Source organism: Trachemys scripta, chromosome 3 (assembly GCF_013100865.1).
Source record: "Trachemys scripta elegans isolate TJP31775 chromosome 3, CAS_Tse_1.0, whole genome shotgun sequence".
Classification (NCBI taxonomy): domain Eukaryota; kingdom Metazoa; phylum Chordata; order Testudines; family Emydidae; genus Trachemys; species Trachemys scripta.
Window position 1 is genome coordinate 117,402,680 of NC_048300.1, and position 19,140 is coordinate 117,421,819.

General features: G+C 41.5%; 1 protein-coding gene across 1 annotated transcript in view; it reads right to left on the reverse strand.

The window, feature by feature from the left end:
• The window catches only part of NT5DC1 (5'-nucleotidase domain containing 1), a 277,652-nt gene that overhangs the window by 52,707 nt on the left and 205,805 nt on the right, over window positions 1-19,140 (reverse strand). The window contains exon 12 of the mRNA XM_034765827.1: window positions 4,860-4,955. Coding sequence (XP_034621718.1) covers window positions 4,860-4,955 — 96 coding nt within the window. The remainder of the gene's footprint in view (window positions 1-4,859; window positions 4,956-19,140) is intronic.

The window sequence follows — 19,140 nt, forward strand, 5'->3', positions numbered from 1 at the left end:
ACATTATTTAATCTGAAACCTATGAAATTTAAAGGTGCAGCAATACTATTTAATCTACACATTATTGTTTGCAAAGATACTGCACATTATAGTTAAGTGCTTTTTGAATAAGGGTGTGGTGATGAAGGTAAAGTCCTCTCTCCCTATTGGCGGTATAAGGGCAGGGTCGGCTCTAGGCACCAGCTTGGCAAGCAGGTGCTTGGGGCGGCCACTCCGGAGAAGGGCGGCAGGTCCAGCTATTCGGCGGCAATTCGGCGGACGGTCCCTCACTCCCGCTCAGAGTGAAGGACCTTCCGCCGAATTGCCACCGCAGATTGCGATTGCGGCTTTTTTTTTTTTGGCTGCTTGGGGCGGCCAAAACTCTGGAGCTGGCCCTGTATAAGGGTACAAATTGGCTAACAGTTTAATGAAACCCAGGACATGTAACTGCATTCCCAGGATAAGAGAGAAACTTCAAGAAGAGGCCAAGCATGGAAGCTCCTTTTCTTCTTATTTTTTTTTTTTATAGGTCAGTGGGAAGTTATCATACCCTGGGCTAGTTTCAGGGTCCCTGAGATTAGAGCTCCTAGAAAGAAGAGCTGGGGTTTCTTTATGACATTGCTTATAGAAGAAGTGCTGTTTCCCTATGGAAAAGGCAGACTAATCACTTTGAATTACTGCCATCTCATTAACTGGTGACCTAGTCTTAGCCAATAATTACATGGTGTGTAAAGTGGCTGTAGGCTGGGCTGATCCAGCCTGTGCCAGGCCCAGAGACTAGAAGCCAGAACAGAGTTCCTTTAAATTTTATTACAAGTAAGGAGCAACATTATGTGGTCAAGGTGATAAGGTTAACGTTTCTCTCTTCCATTTTCCCCTGAATGCAATGGAGAGGTAGTAACCATCAGCCTGATTAAGACTCACCTCCTGGCTCCCAGGTTTTTGAGCTGTCAGCCAGGAATACATCTTTGGACTATACAACATGTTCATCAATGGATAGAAACCCAACACCACTGGGACATGGACAGACCCTGATCATATGCTGTAGTCCCATCACATCGTAGCCCATAGCCCAATTCCCAAGTATGAGAGATGGGCTGGGCAGAGGTGGTGGGTTAATGTCAGCTTTGACTTGCATTGCTAAATTCTAGATTTATACACTTGCAATTGAGCATTTTGGCCATGGACTCTGCCCCTGGAAATTCCCCTAGGAGTTGGCCTGGATGCTGCTGCCTTAGGGCATGCTTCCCCCTCAAGTTGCAGGGCAAACTCTATAGCTGGGGAACTCAGGAGCTCTCAACAACCAAAGAACCTGTTGTGCCCAGGAGTGGACATGGGGGGAAAACAAACGAAGAGCAAGCCAGCTAAAATGTTTATCTGAATACATTTTACTGACTAAGAATTTGAAAGGTTTTCTCCAATAAAACTTTAGTTACCAGAAATAAGTCTTAATTCAATAAGCAACAATGAGTGGGTTCCATTTATGAAGTTAAAACTGACTTCTCGTAGGTATTATTTTGCATTGGTGGCCACTGGGCCTTGGTCACTGGCTCATCCAGATATGCATTTTGAGCACGACAATTTGTGCCATGTTAGGGTTATAGCATTTAAATCTACTTGCACTTTTTTAAATGATTTCATCTTTCTTTTGTTGTTGTTAGGTTATCAAGTACCGTGACTTCAGAGAAAATTGTTCAGAAATAAATTATCTTTATTTTCAAATTCAAATGGACATTGTTTATACCAAAACAAAGGTTGACAGAGGTTTTATTTAGCAAAGCTGTGACTTTCAAGTTTATACAACCAGATACTTTATTTTTAATTAGGTATTAAAACATATCACCCTGGCGTCCACCTGCAGATACTGAAGCCAGTAATGTGGACACTGAATTTATGAACATTCTGCAGTATTCTTTCATACTGGATTCCACAGAAATTTGACAAGTTACAGGTTAAAAAACAAAACTTGAAATAGAAGAGAAATTCTCCAAAGTGTGTCACTGGGTCCCAGGACTCTCTTCTCCCCATCTCACATATCACTCCCTGAAGAGTTCTCTATTCTCCAGACCTTCCACTGTCCTTCCCAAGGTTCATCTGCTCAAACTCTTTCCTTCCCACCCCCAGACCATTAGCCTTGAAGGCAGTATGGTCCTCTCTCTTTCCTCCATGTAACCATAGCTGAAGCCATGCTCGGCAGCAACTCTCTGTTGTTTCACCACTGCTTCTGCTATTGTGTACATCTGCTCATCGTCAGCAGGAGGCACGAGTGAATGGGTGTTGACAGTCTCCATCATTAGCCACCACTGCCTCTCTTTCTAAGCAAGTCCACATTTGCACAGAAGTGTGTGTTTCTTAGGGTGAAGTCCACACTTAGGTTGTTTGGAAACTGGCACATACTATTTCCTAGATGAGGAAATACTACTTATCCGTTGAGACATTGAGACCCAATGATTGTTTTAAGGATTATAACTCTATATGCTTAAAACCCAAGAGAGGGAACCATGCAACAAAATTCAAATCAGAACATGGAAAGCTTGAAGGTGCTAGGATACTGGTTTGGCCCATAAAATTAGAAATCATTTGAAAAATCAGTATCTGGATCCAGATTTGGATTTCAAACAATCACATAGTTCCAGGTCTGAGATTTTAGCTTGAGTCCATCTCTACTTAATACAGAAAATATGTAGACTTGGGGCCAGATTCTCAACCCAAAGGAACTATGCCAGTTTACAGCATCTGAAAATCTGACCCCTTGGAGGGGGAGAGAAAGTGGAATGGGGGAAGAAGACTGAACATCATTGTTCTTCTCTTTACTGGGATTATTAGGTCCTAAAGAGAAACAAGTAACAACCCAGCCTTGCTAGCTTTTTAGCCTATAGGCTACAGGGAGCAGCAGGGCACTTTTAGAGACCAGAACTCTCTTATCTCAGTTTTAGTTATAACCCATATTTCCTATAAGGGATACATTTCTAGTTTTCTTTATTTTTTAAACTCTTTTTGTTTTTTTCTTTATAGGTATAACTTGAGGTAACCCATCAGTGCTAAGCACACAGCTAACTGAAAAGGTGCAGGTATCTTGTGGGAACACTGGAGTAGATAAATTTAAAACAAATATCTCTATGTTATAGAAACAAGATAGTTCAGGCTGATTTCTGTGTAACAAAGATTTAATGCTTCTTTTTGTGTTCTGATCTCTGCATATGAAATTCCTATCCTGTGGGAATGCAAACATGCAGGGAACTGGAGTCAGACTATTAATTTATTCCATGTAGACCATCAGGCAGACATAAGATAACAACGTAACAGTTGTTTGTTTCAAACCGGAAGTCTAGAAGTGAAAGATTATTGCTAATTGAAATAGCCATCCAATCCTCTAAGGAAGTTTATCCGATATTCTGCTACTGCCTTGTGCCTGGGAGTTATAGATATAGACAGGCATGTTGCTTTTGAAATAAATGGCCAAATTCTGGGCTATTAAACCAGGGTAAATTTGGAGTAACTCCACTCATATCAATTAGTTACTCTGGACTGAGAAGAAGGATGGTCCAGTGGCTAGCCTCGCATTTAAAAGTTTTGCCAGCATGGTTATGTCCATTAGGAGTTTGCAAAAAATTACACCCATGACCAACACAGTTATACTGACAAAACGTCGAGTGTAAATTCATTTATACCAGCAAAAAATTCCTATTGCTGGGGTGGCTTATTTCATTAGGGCAACTGGTATAATCTATACTGATTGCTTTTGAGATAAATGGGAGTTAGGTGACAATGTGCATTTGAAAATCCCGTTAGGCACCTATCTGCAGCTTTAGATGCCTAAATACCTTTACAAATCTGGTCAAAAGGGTATGTCTACACTGCAATTAAAAACTCATGACTGGCCCATGCCAGCGGACTTGGGCTCACACTAAGGGGCTGTTTAATTGCAGTGTACATGTTCTGGCTTGGGCTGGAGGCTGGGATCTGGGACTCTGTGAGGTGGGAGGGTCCAGAGCTTGGACTGCAGCCTGATCCTGAATGTCTACACTGCAATTAAACAGGCCTTTAGCCTGAGCCCCTAGAGCCCAATCAGCTGGCACAGAGCAGCTTCAGGTGTCTAATTGCAGTGTAGACATGCCCGAAGTGACTTAGGAGACTAATTCTCATTGAAAGTCAATGGAATTTAGGCTAAGTGCCTTAGTTACTTTTGAAAATAAAACTTAGGCTCTTAAGACATGTAGACTTGCAACACTGAGCAGAGCAATACCTAAATATCTTTAAAAATGTGGACCTTAGTCTTGCTGTGTCTCAGTTCCCCATCTCTAAAATGGGGACAATAGCACTGCCCTCCTTCCCAGAGGTGTTGAGACAATAAATGTATTATAGATTGCGTGTATTATATCACTCAGATCCTGCGATAATGGGGGGACTTAGGTAAAGATAAATTTATCTTATGTATAAGTTAGATTTTAATTGTAAACATAATCATAAACAGCATTTGATACTGTGTGTTCTTGTCCTATTTTTATGCCCTCCTCAATCAGCTCTCTCATGAATTGCTGTAGCAGTGGAGGTTGCTGTGGCCTTAAATAGGGAATGTAGACAGTGTCCTTCAAAATGGTGTGAATTTAGCATGTAATTTGGGATGAATTAGTTTCAATGCACTTCTGATAGGTAGCTTGGTAGGAAGATGTATACATAAGTACTCAGTGCTCCTCTGTTCCAGTTGTACTACAGTAACAAGCAAGTCTGCATGTGGGTCCACTTTTAAATTCATCACTTGATTTTATGGAGCATTGCATGGTATTTTCACCAATTAGCATCTGACAGCATTTAGTTAAGGACTACAAGGGTATGTAAGAAAAAGTGGAATATGATCTATTTTGTAGTCACTGGCTCACCATTTGATAATAATGCCCTCGGAGGTTTCGGATAGTAACCAGCAGTTTCCAAGCTATTTGAGGAAAATCGGGTAAATCTATAATCCAGTGGTAAATCTGAAAGAAAGAAACATACCACGTTCTAATTAGTTACACAGCCCCTATCACATTCAAAAAAAGCCTGTGATGAACAGAAGTACTTTTTTTTTTCTTAAATCTTTGAGCTTGTGTGCTCATTGGTATTAGAACTGAATCGGACAGCATGACTACGTACTTGTTTGACATCTTCAGCCACCTTACACATTGGCATTAAGGAGTTTACTTAACTTCAGTTTGATACTGGTAGCTTTGTTCCTTGATCACTGTGGTAATACACAGTCACAAGAATGCGGAAAATTATTTTAAAACCAAACCAAACATTTGCAGCATCTACCATGTAGGAACAATTATAAATTCATGCTCAAAATCACCACTCCTCTGTCTTATTTCAATAGTCTGATCCTCAGAAAGTTACCATTCCAAAACAAGCAAGAAGAAATTATGAATTCCATCAGTTCTTGTTTCACAGCTTTTGTTGTGAGACTCTCAAAATGCACCCAAACGTAGACAGGGTTGCACAGAGGTTTTGGAGGCCCAGGGCAAAATCTTAAATTGAGGCCTTCACCCTTCCAAAAAACTTTATCATTGAGACAAAAGAGTTAAAAAGAGAGAAGGGCCCAGGCCTGTGGGGTTACTACCTTCCCTGAGGGGATGGGGGAATGCTGCCCTGCAAAGAGCTGGGAGTCCACGCCTGGCCCTGCCTCTCCTGGAGCTCTGGCCCCACTGTTAGTGGGAGGGGTATCCCTGATCCAGCTCCTACCTTTCATCATTTTGGGGGCCCTCTCAAGGGGAGGACTCAGGTCAAATGGCCCCTTTTGTCCTGCCCCCCATCATTCTCCTCCTCGTCCCCCACAGCAGCCTTGACCTTAGATATTCTTTCAGTCTGACTTAATAAAACTTTCACTTTCTATCAAGGCTTCCTAGGAATCTGAATTTCTGACTGAGCAGGGGTTAATCATCATTCTTATTGTTTGAAGAATGTTGAATAAATGAAAATATCTCTCTACTGTGTAAAAGCTCTCTTTTCTGCATCCTTGCTATTTAATCCTACTGCTAGCTAAGCCCTTCTCAGCGGTGTTCATATTTAATTAGAAACAGAAAAATAAATAGGAAAGGGTACAAAGTCCTCTTCTATTAACAAGAAAATGGTGCTTTCCTACCATTCAAAATTAAAGAAACCAAAGGTCTTCGGTGTATTGGCTGGTAAGGAAAAGAGTTACCAGTTAAGCTTATCTCTGAACAGTTGAGTTACAAGACTGACAAGTCTCATTTTGGAGTGTGGCAGGAGTGAGGTGGAATTTTTTTGGTTTGTTATCTAAGTTTTAGCTGATCTGCTTCTGTGAAACACAAACAAATTCTCAGCCGACAATAGAAAGCTCAGCTCTGACTCACAATCAGTCTATAAGCAGATATAGAGGCAGCATTCAGATCTATAGCTTTAAGGTTACACTCAACCAGGGATAAAATTAACACATTAGTATTTTGATTCATTCTAGAAACTATTAATAAAATCATATGTATTAGGTTACATAGTAGAAATGTAGTAGTACCCCTCATTTTGAGAGTGTAAGACCAAATTCTGCCTTCACTGACAACCCATGTAGTCTTAATAAGTACCTAGCAGAGAATACAAAAGAGTCAGTGAAGGCAGATATTGATCTAGTATGTGTAACAGAGCTGTTATAACAACTGATGTCTAGAAAAGTAAACTTTGTATAAATATTTTACTGAGAATAATTAACTTTACAGAGACCTTTATTGCACGCATACCACAAAATTCAGGTTCAGAATTATATACCAGAGTTACAGTTAAACCATATAAATAAGAGAAAACAATTAAAGAAAATAATAGTCAGAGAATTATAAAAGCAGTAGAAGAGGGAGAAAAAAGGAGCATAGGTAAAGCAGAAAAGAAATATAGGTTTTAAGATGAGATTGAATTGTAATTAAACTATATTACTAAGATACCTCAGTCAAGATTTCCTCCAGAATGGGGAAAGTATTTATAGTAAAGTATTAAATGCATTTTCTGCTTTTAATTATAAAGGAATGCTTTGTCAAGGATTAAATAATTAGGCCCAACTGTTGCCTTAATTTGCAATACATGCCATATCATCCCTCCACACTTCTTGACTGCGGCTGCTGACACTGACAACAATCCTGCTTTTGGAAAGCAGAATTCTTACACAATTCAATATCCTGTTGCTCCTAGGACCAGAGCAGTCAGAGTGGAGGATATGTGTCATCCAAATGTGCAGACGCAAACAAACCTGGTGCCCTCTTGTTTGGGTCGGGGAGGGAGTTCCAAAGGGTGGATGGGATTTTCTTTATGTTCCAGTCTTTATTTTAGATAGGATGATAGAGTTGCATTTATTTTTTCAGGCTCTGGTATTCTGGCCCAATTCCAACTCAGGTATTTAATTCTGTCTTTCTGTGTTCACCCTGCAGATGGATATAATGGTACTCACTTCCTGTCCCTAAACTGTTTGCTGTGCCATATATTTACTTTTTGTTTTTATAATGAATTGCATCAAAAATTATTCCTTCTGTCACCCTGGATGTCTTTAATATACACAATCATCCAACCAACCAACCAACCATTGAGATACTCATTCACTGTGTGTCCTTCTCTTCTGTCTACTTTATCTCTGCACTCCTTGTTTACTATAGTGTATTTTATTTTTCAGTTTGCCTTCATTTTCATTCACCTGTTTTCCTTCTGGTTGTGAAACTACCCTTGTAACATAGCCTGATAACCCAAGATGTGGCTCTCATAGAATCATAGGACTGGAAGGGACCTTGAGAGGTCATCTAGTCCAGTCCTCTGCACTCAAGGCAGGACTAAGTATTATCTAGACCATCCCTGATAGGTGTTTGTCTAACCTGCTCTTAAAAATCTCTGATGATGGAGATTCCACAACCTCCCTAGGCAATTTATTCCAGTGCTTAACCACCTTGACAGTTAGGAAGTTTTTCCTAATGTCCAACCTAAATCTCCCTTCAATATAAGCCTATTGCTTCTTGTCCTATCCTTAGAGGTAAAGAAAAACAATTTTTCTCCCTCCTCCTTGTAACAACCTTTTACATACTTGAAAACTGTTAATATGTCCCCTCTCAGTCTTCTCTTCTCCTGACTAAATAAGATTTATTTTATTTGTGTGCCTCTCTTAAATTCTAAATCCATATTTAGGTTTCTAAATATAAATGATATGAATTTCAATGATATTGAGTTTCTGCAGCTCCCACTGGCTTCAATGGGATTTGTAAATGCTTAGCAATTCTGAAAATAAGGCCAAATGTATATTTAGGTGCCTAACTATGGAATTTTAGGAGCCTTACTTCTGGCAGTCAGGTTTGAACATTTTGGCCAAAATCTAATTTATAGTAAATAAACAATTACAAATGAATGCTCATATAAATCACAGAGACTATAATCAGAGACACACATGAATAAATAAATAATGAAATAAAGCCCTGACGCTGCCCCCCAAACTTCAACTCCCTCTCTTCCCAAAGAACTCAGGTGAAAAGGTGGGGTATTTTTTGTAGACTATACTGGGCTATTCCAGGCCACAGGAGGGAGTAAAATCCAGAATCAAGGGGCCTGGTGTAATAACTGGGTCTGCCAATTTACTCTAATTGTGAGCTCAACTGTGAAAAGTGAGTTAAAGTTCATAAAATGTCACAATAACCTATAACAATGAATGTGGAGAAAAGGTGCAAAGGGGAGTCAAAAAGACTAGGTTCATCCAAACAAAAAGGCCTACTGATATAATTCAAGGACTGTTTTAAAATCATGCCTAGTAAACAAGAGAAATGTGGGACCAGAAATCAGTGACTCAAAAACGGTGTGTCAGAAATTATGCCTAACTGGTTGACAAAATAGTGAGGAAGCGGGCTATTCTATTCATCACTCCCTTTTGGGGTCCTTAAAAAGACACTTGGGGGGGGGGGGAATAAGGACAGGTGGAGGCAAAGCACAGGGTGCTCTGACTGACTGAAAGACAAGAGAAGGGGAAGGAGCAAGTCTCATCATCATGGCTGCCACCCCCAACTTCTCCTGGGACCTGAGACCATCACTGTTATAATCCTGAGAGATGTACTGACCAGACTGGGCCAGAGAGCGGGACTCAGATGACACTGCCACCTCCACTGGCTTTGGCTAAATCCCAAACATCACCTGGGATGTGAAACTTTGTTTCCCTGCCACTCCTGCCATGTGTCCTTTTTCTTCCTCACCGTATTTCTTTTGACTACCCTTCTCCTTTTTGCCTTCCCATAAGAGTCTGGATTAGTCTGCCAAGACTGTATATTTTGCAACACTGCTGAAAGCCTGAGATCAGAAAGGCAGCAAAATGTAAAGCCCTAAATAGACCGATGCTTGTACAAATTTGCCAGATTTCAGAGTGGCTAATAAGGCTGTGCCTGTGTTTTTCCAGGCTTCAAGTGCAAATCAACACTAGAGACAGAGGCTGCATATTCTATTTTTGCTGATCTTTTCTTTCCCATTGTGTGTGTATGTTTTGTCTTGTCTTTTAGGAAACAGGATTGGACTTTAACAATAGCAACAATTACAGCTTCAGCCCATCTCAACTTTTTCTCTTTTCCCTGAAAAGACAGTTATTACCATCTGTAATACTATCAAAGAGACCATCAACTATGGAGGGGGAGAGAACAGGGGGAAGTTCCTTCTAAAAGTTCATTCCAGCTACAGAGAGAGGGAAGAAGTGATGGTGTTGAAATGAAAGCTTTACTTAATACATTACATTTCATGTTTTAACTGTTTGTCCCCTTATTTTTCTGTATCTTTAATAAAAGATAAAAATGATGTTTAATGGTGTGTTTGCAATGACACTAAGTGGGCTGAGGTCTCTGTCAGTTGGAAGACAGGATACTCGGCTAGATGGACCCTTGGTCTGACCCAGAATGGCTGTTCTTATGTTCTGTATACCAAACCCCAAACCTTGTTTAACACTGTTTAAGGTTAGACAGTAACTGGGTTAAGTTAATACCTTTGATGCTCAAGGCCCATATATTCCATCTAAATTAATACAACAGGCCTTCTCCCAGAACATCCTGCTAGCAGCCCCTCTTACTTGCACTAATGGGGCTCCATCTTAAGGACCCTTACCAATCATAAGAGAGCCAGTACTACACAGGACAAAAAGCTGCTTCAGGTAAGCAGCTCCCAAACCCACAGATAACTATAGGAAAGGACACAAGCTGACAAAACCAGAGAGAATGAAAATGAAGGCAAACAACAATGCACACTGTTGTACAGATATAGCAGAGAGTACAGGGGGAAAGGAGAATGGAACTACTATGAATGAATTCCATAGTGACTGTTTTATTGTATGAGTAACTGTGGACAGTCAGGGATATACATTTTTCCACTTTGTTTCAGGCAACAAATCTCTAGAGCCAGCCCTGAGAACAGTTGAAGGACAGATGGGTTGAATTTCTAGTCTGCTGATGGCCCAGATTAAATTACTGCCTCTTGGCTCTACTGTTGATAGCTTCCAAAACAACAAAAAAGTAAAAAAAAAAAAAACAACCCCAAAGCAGGAATTTCTCAGCATTTCTCAGTATCAGAAATGAAGGATTATAGAGAATTTTTTGACACATTTACCCTTTGCTCCTTATCTCCTTCACTTTGGCTGTCAACTTTGAGTCTCTCCCAAGAGTAAAATTGACAAGGAGCAACATGAATGTGACCTGAGTGTGTGTGTGTGTGTGTGTGTGTGTGTCAGGGGGCGGGGGCAGCGGCGGGCGGAGATTTTTTATGGCAGGAAAATTTTTTATCAGCAGGCTCAACCTTATAACTTTGCTGATATTTATTGATAAATTCGTTTTTAGAAACAAACACTGAACACAAAAACATCTTCAAAAGGTAACAAGATGTATAATGGCTTGCAACAATGTGACATCATGCATGCTAAACACAAAACAATGTATTTTGTGAAAAGGCTAGGCGTTAAGGGTAGGGTTGTCTATCTACTGCTCACACAAACACTGGACCAACTTCTCAAATAAGGTCACCTACATGGCGCCAATAACATTTGTTCATGCATCCCTTGCATGTGTAAAACTTATTTTTGTGTATGAAAATGAACATTTGCTTGCACTAAGCATGAACAAGCCCACAGGATAATCAATTCTGCACATCCAAAAACTCATTTGTTCATGCAAATATAGGTTTTACCTAGGTAACAGATGGGAAATAAATTTTTGGAGGTGAAAAAAAGGTACCCACATTTGAAAATGTAGCCCTTTGTGTTAATGAAAGTTATACTATGCATAAGTGGGATATTCTCACTCATTACCACTACTATAAAAACATCACTTTATGTATAGCAAAAACAAGAGGGAACTTGCAGTTTTATTCCTGCCACCTCTTCCTCTCCCTCCCCCCAATTATGCAATATTTTAGTATTTTCTTGTTTGGGTAAATTATGTGTTTGTGAAAAAGGTCTGGATTGAGCATTTTACAAAGTGAAATCTACCGGTACTTTTTCTCTAAGGAACAGATTTCTCCACAGATTGGGCAGTGAGAGTGAATCTTTCCACATATTTAGATAATGGCATACAGCGTACACTTATAAAGTTTGCTGATGATACCAAGCTGGGAGGGGTTACCAGGTTTGTCTGATGAGATGCTCATTGTTCAGGTTTGCACTACCCTCTAGATATCTACTAATTTTTCTCATATTATTTGTTCCATTATTTTACAAGGGGTAAGTCAGATTTAAGAGATGGTAACAGCCAGGTGACTTAATTCCTATATTTATTTATTGTTTAAAATCAGCACTGCTTTTTCATTATGGAAGAGAGAGATAGGAAATCTGGCTTCAGTTTCTGACTGCCACCCACCCACTTGCTGGATGGCACTGGGAAAATCACAACATCTCTGTCCCTCATCTTCCTCCTGAGGTTAATGGTCAGTAAGAAGTAGATCCTGCAGACACTCATTTTTGTCCTTTCAGCTCAGATTGCCCAAAGGAGGCCAGTTAGTGCCAATGGTGATGGTGGTTTTTGCAATGTGAACTAGGAACTGGACTGCAATTTACTTTCATTTTATTATTTATCCAGACGAGGGTTGAGGTAATGAAATCCTCTTTCATTTCACTGTGTTTGCTTAATTGAGAAAAGGGGATACATTTCTGGGAAAACCAACAGAAGATATTTTATCATGACTCTATATGTCTCTCTTCTTTACTCCCAAATCAGCTGTGGTAAGTGCAAAGTTCAAGTGAACTGTGAAGAACACTGCTTACTCTGTAAGTAACTTTAGCAACTTGATCATTACCATGAACCAACTAACTAACTAATGACAGCATTCACACATTTTAAGGTAAAATTGTGATAACCTAGTCTGACCTCCTGAATAACGCAGGCTACAGAACTTCACCCAGTCATTTCTGCATTCCCATACTTAGTTTACTTAGAAAACATGGAGTATAATACAGTAATAGTGCTGCAAATGCCATGGTAATGATTAAGTTTTTAATAGTGATCACTGTAAGTGAAATTCCACTTATTAAGATGGAAACGTTCATTACAGTACCTAGGCTCCGCTGCTAACATATTTTAGATCAGCATTTTTCAAACCGTGGGTCATGACCCAGTGCTGGGTCGCGGCATGTCAGATACTGGGTCGCCTTGCTCTGGTCAGCACCGCTGACCAGGATGTTAAAAGTCCCATCGGCAGTGCTGCCTACCTAAGGCAGGCTAGTGCCTACCTTTTCCAACACCGTGCTGCACCCCAGAAACGGCCAGCAGCGGGTCCGGATTCTAGGCAGGGGGGCCACAGGACTCCACGTGCTGCCCCTGCCCCGAGCACCAGCTGCGCACTCCCATTGGACAGTTCTGGTGAACCGGCCAATGGGAACTGGGGGTGGGGGAGCAGTGCCTGCAGGTGTGACTGATGTGGAGCCGTTTGTGGACCTCTGCCTAGGAGCTGGATCTGCTGCTGGCCGCTTCCGGGGCACAGTGTGGTCCACAGTGCCAGGACAGACAGGAAGCCTGTCTCTGCACCCCAGCCAGGGCCGGCTCTAGGATTTTTGCCGCCCCAAGCAAAAAATTTTTTGGCTGCCCCCCTTTTTTTTGTGGCCTCCTGCCCCCGGCTTTGGCCCCAACTCCACCCCTTCCCCAAATCGCCAGCCCTGCCTTCTCCCCTGGGTATGCCGCATTCTTCCCCCCCCATTGCTTCCTGCGGGGCCCCCCGCGACCTCCTGCCGTAACTCACCTCCGCTCCGCCTGCTCCCCTGGGCGCGCTGCCGCTCCGCTTCTCCCCCTCCCTCTCAGGCGAGGGACGGGGGAGAAGCAGAGCAGCGGTGCATTCAGGGGAGCAGGCGGAGCGGAGGTGAGCTAGGGTGGGGGCGCAGGAAGTAACGGGGGGGTAGAGGAACCGCTCCCCGCTCCAGCTCACCTCCGCTCCACCACCGCCGCCTCCCCCGAGCATCCCCCCCCGCGCGGCTTCTCCTCCCTTCCAGCCTTGCTACGCAAAACAGCTGTTTAGCATGCGGCAAGCCTGGGAGGAAGGGGGGAGAAGCAGAGCGGCAGTGGTGCGCTCAGGGGAGCGGGTGGAGGCGAGCTGGGGCGGCAGGGATACTTTTTCCCCATGCCCCGGAGTCGGTGCCTATGATGGCCGGTGCCAGAATGCTGCCCCTAGAAATGTGCCGCCCCAAGCACCTGCTTGTTTTGCTGATGCCTGGAGCCGGCCCTGACCCCCGCTGCACTGCTGCCCGGGAGCTGCCCAAGGTAAGCCTGCGCCCCAACCCCGCATCTCAATCTTCTGCCCCAGCCCTGAGCCCCCCCCCCCATCTGGAGCCACCTCCTGCACCCCAAACCCTTCCTTCCTGGCCAGAAAAAAAGTTTTAAAAACACTGTTTTAGGTGATGCCCAGGGATACCACATTTATTAAGAGGTTGATAGGGATCTCTGAATCCTTATCAGTCACTTTGTGCTGGTACATCTCACAAACTAGTCAGATCAGAGTCACAGGCTGTTTATTTATTTTTATTTTTTTAAAGTTGTTGGAGTTGCAGCCCCATATCCACAGAGAAAGAAAGAGTATTATTCTGAGTGATTAGTAAAAGATTCAAGTAAATGCATAGAAGACAATTATAACCTAATCTAGACACAAAGCCTACTTGGGTAAACTTAAGTATTAAGTCTCAATCCTTTCTGAGATTTCCTAGGAATAACCTGGTATATTAAACCAAAATAATCTTAAATAAGCTCTGCAGATGGGAAGGTATTTTTCCAATGAAAAACACAGTCCGAGACAAAAACAGACTTTTTCTGAAGTATACGGAGGAAAGTTATGAATCATTTTGTACTATTGACCCATACAGGCAGAGCCAACATTTTTTAACCCTGCTACAGCAGCGTTCCTCATGGGGAATAGAAAGCCGTTCAGAAAACAGAACTTCCTTCTCCTTTCCTTTTCTGAGGTCAATGCCATTCCAGTCAATAGAGCAAACAAAACTGTTACAACTTTAAATAGTTAACAGCAGGGGGAACTTGTAACTCCTCCCAAAAATATCCTCCAGATTATTATACAGAAATCCCCATCAACTATATAGATACTTCAATGAACCCTTTAACTGTGGACTTTATTTTGGAAAAAGTAAAAAACCTGTCACTCTAACAGGAAATTATTAAATGAGGAAATCACTCAGGAAGGCCTTCAAAAGATTAATCAAAAGGCTGAATAGTGGCAAGTCCTGAAACCATTTACCCATACCATAGGGTTTTATCTCCAGGTGATATTATTATACAGATAGGGACAAATCCTCAGATGATGTAAATGGTTATAGTTCTAATGGAGCTATGATGAAGATTTACACCAGCTGACAATCTGCCCCACATAGTGCCACCTTTGCTTAGATTTAAAAGTTGTTGAAGAAAAAGGTGGAAAATATTCCATTTTTAAATAAAAATGAGTTTGAAGACAAAAGTAGTAAATGGTGTTACTGGAATAACATGCTTAGCTGAACTGTCATTGCAGAATGAGGGAACTTCCAAATGATCTACTGGGAGCTGTATGAAGATTGTAGTTGTGTTGGTCCCAGGATATGAGAGACAAGGTGAGTGAAGTAATATCTTTTATTGGACCAACAAAAATTGGTCCAATAAAAGATATTACTCCACCCACCTTCTCTCTACTGGGAGTAGTCTTTCTACATGTAAAATATAGCATGGATAGGTCTTTTCAAACACCAAACTTCTTCATTTCCATGAATTAGAGGAGCTACTTCTGTTTCATAACACTCAAAGAGCTGTAGCACTCCAGTGGCAAAAAGCAAAATCAGAAATGGATTTATCTGATGTTGATTATTTCTCTTCAGCAGGTTCCAGTGCTGATTTTCCTAAACAGGAGATCAGGTGTCTGCCCTGTTAAAACAAAGCTTCTGAAACACTGAAGTCAGCAAGAGTGAAACATTCTTTCTATCAGCTATGACAGTCACCAGTGCTGCATGCACACCCTTATACTGAAAAGTAAAAAAGTAGGGGGAGAGAGGACCAAGGGGGAGCAAATCAGATTTCCTAGCAGTTAAGGAAAAACATGCCAGATGCAAACAAAGTTCTTCCTAATTTTTTAATGAATCAAAACACAAAGAAATTGAAGAAAAAAATGTTTTGGCACCCTCCCCAAAGTGATATGCAGGCTAGAAAATATCACTATGGATTTTAATAATCAATGTGTAAGTATCCTTTGAAAGATATCTCTCTGTGCTACTTATATGGCTCTCATCACCTCAGTATCTGAATGTCTCACAATAAGTAATGGATTTTATCCTCAACATCCCTGTTACGTACAGAAGTGCTATTATCCTCATTTTACAGACAGGGAAATGAGGTCCAAAGTAGGTTAAGGCCCAGACCCTAAGTGCCTAAAGCCCTTTTGAAAATTAGATGTAGGTTCCTAAATCAGTTAGGCACCCCAACACTGAGAGCAGCAATGCTTAAATACCTTTAAAAATCTGAGTCCAAAGGCAGGTCCACACTACCGCTTAAGTCAGTCTAACTTACATCGCTCAGGGGTGTGAAAAAGACATTTCCCCCCGAGCGACACAAATTACAGTGACCTATTGCAATTATCTGCAACCACCCTCCTCACAGCAGAGACACTCTTCTCTAGACCCCTAACTGTGCACTTCCCCAATGCAGAGCCCACAATTTTGACACTCATTTACCCATCTTTCCATCCCAGGCAGACACCCCCATTTTGTCTCCTTCTCCAATTTGAGCAGGCAAGCATTCAGCCTTATTTTCCCCACTTGAGTGCTGGTCCTGGGTGCAGGTATGTTCCTCATGCAGTTGCATCTGCTGGTGTGTTCCCTATTTAGGGCAAGTATCCCAATGCTAGACTCATATATGCCCTCCTTCCCTGCCTACCTGTCTGCTGCTGCTGCTCCTCTTTGAAATGCTGATGCCAGACATGTTTTGGATATTGGATGTTCCACAATCCATAGTATAGTAGTATGCTAGGTTCTCACACTTCAAGGAGAAGACAATGACCAGCCAGCAGCAGAAAGGTAGAATTGAATGGGAGTGCAGTCAAGTGGCAGGAGATTATTAAAATGTATACCAGCCAGGCAAAAATGCAGACTATTTATCAGTCAGAACAGGATGCCTTCAGCATTTGAAGCATCCTGGGTAAGTCCAGCCTGAACATGATACCACATGTTGGTTTGGATGTCTCCTTTTGACATGTAATGCAAGACAACCAAACACGGAAATGGCGGGGTGACGGGATATGGAAATAAGACAGACAGCCAAGCACAATATGTAGCTTCTGTTTTTCTCTCCAAAGATGTACTGTGGGGAAAAAGGTGGAATGGCCAAGGAGCAGACTGGTCCAAAAGGAACATTCTCCCTCACACTTTCCATCTCCTATGTAATTCAAATTCTGTGCAGATGATGAGGTTTAGTCAAGAGATAAATTTCTTCAGTATATTTCTTGTTTAGGATATATATAAATTAAAAGAGAAATTGAAATTAACTAATATAACTAAATATAGAATAAAATGAGTCAAACAAAAATTATAAAATAACATTCTCTTAATGATCTGTATGGTAAAAAAAAAAGCACGGAGAGAGGAAAGTTCTTTAGAAACCTTGTGTATTTCTATCTTTATCTGACTTTAAATGCTTGAATGAGTCAGCCTGTAGAACTACCTAACAAGGTTTTAATGGCGGACACTAAAAACTCAGCTGCAGGCACTAAGGCAGTGTCTGAGCATCGAGGGGGTGGGGAGAGAAATGAAGTTGAAGGTTTGAAACCTAAGGCCAGGTCTACACGTGGAAGGCTTTGCAGGTACACTACACTGGCACAGCGCTCCTAGTATGGTTCCAACTCATACCAGCAAAAGAGTGATATAGATTATTTCAGCCCACCCCCAAGCAAAATAATCTTTATCAGCAAATGCACCGTTTGTCAGTAGAACTGCATCTACGCTAGGACCTTTTGTCACCACACCTCATCTCACCGCTCACTGACATATCAATGCTGCAAAAGATTATAACCCACACCTGGCCTAAGTAAGAGTTTCACTGTTCCATGGGATTGTTAGTGGACTTTGTCTTGCTGGAGATGGATGAAGCTGGAGAAACTGCAAGCAGACAATCTGTAAACTTCAGGTGGGATGGCGTGTGGATACAGATTGACAGTCAACTTCTGGTCAGGGGCCAGAGCACAGGTAGACGACAAAGTGGTATACAGGCATGAATGTCCAGGGGGCTTACGGGAAAGAACTGGAAGACCATAACATCTGGATTGCTGTGACTGCCTGTGACTGTATATTTTTATTGCAGTTACCTCAAAGTAGCAATACATGTTAAAAGGTACCTTGGGTTCTTCCCTACAGCTCAGGGAGTGGTGGCTGCCTTGCCTTGTGGCAGTGATAGAGGCTGTGGATGTGTGAACACAGAGCATGTTAAGGGAAAAAACAGTAGCTGAGCATGAGTTAAGTCTGCACTGAAGACTTAATTGTAGAAAGTAATTGTAACAGAGTGGCAAACCCTGTCAGCAGGAGTTGGAACCCTGCTGGGAAATTCTGATTGATTCTTATTCACTGATTGGGGCAGGTGGGGTTCATTAATGCTACCCTGGATATAAGGGAAGTAGGAGTAGACTGCTAGATTGTGACTGAGAAGCCATAAAGGGAGAAATCCTAGACAAGAGCCATGACTGGGAGAAGCTTTGTCCTCGAGTTGTTTTGAGTTATCTTGTTAATCAAGGAGGGGCAGGCTGAATACCAACCCACAGTATGTACGTTCTATGATAGGACGGGATAAAGGCTGTAACCATTTCCAGTAAAATTTTAGGATACTGAGAAAAACAATTCTTCAAGTCTGGTTAAAGGATATGCACCATCCTACTGCTCTGGGATCCAGTCAGGACCCAATTACAGCCTGAAAATGAAATTATACTGCCTGAGTTGAAGAATAACATTACAGTGGAAATAACTGAGTGGTTCTCCCTCCTTAATGAGTTGCTCATATGTTTACCCCTTTAATCATTTAGAGGTGGCTATGCTTTGACATGTCACAGTGCAGAAGAAAGATTACAGGAACATTTCTGTCAGTCATTGGCGAGGAAGTAATCTTTAGGGTTATGCATAATTTGATAACTCCAGGGGCACAAGTCAATACATCTATATGGAGCCAAAAGGATTTAATAAATCATAATACAAACAAAAGGAAACCTACTGTTTATGTTCAAAGTAATTCTCAAAGAATCATACCAAATAGTTCAACAATTTTCTTTAATAAGGACCCAAAGACTCTTTACAAGCCAGTTTTAATGTACATTTGCTTTTATCAAAAAGCAGTTTATTGTGGTTTTCAGCACTAATTTTCATTTGAGAAAACAAATTTATTTTCTTTTAAATAGTAATCTGCAGTGTGGCACTCTTTATATCTCTCAAATCAAGACTACAACTACAACAATTCAAAACAGCCCTATATCACAGCTGATGCTTTTCAGTTCAGATGTATGCAAACAATGCTTCAGAGCAAGGTACTGGCAATATATTTAAAACACACAGCCCCTCTGCAGCAATTTCTTTTTGATGACAATTTATCCACTTGTAGGAAAACCCCCACAGAGACATCAGAAATCTGAAATGATCCTGTTCACTAAACAGATCATGTAATTTATTTAAAAAAGCCTTTCTTCCCTCAGTGCTTCCAT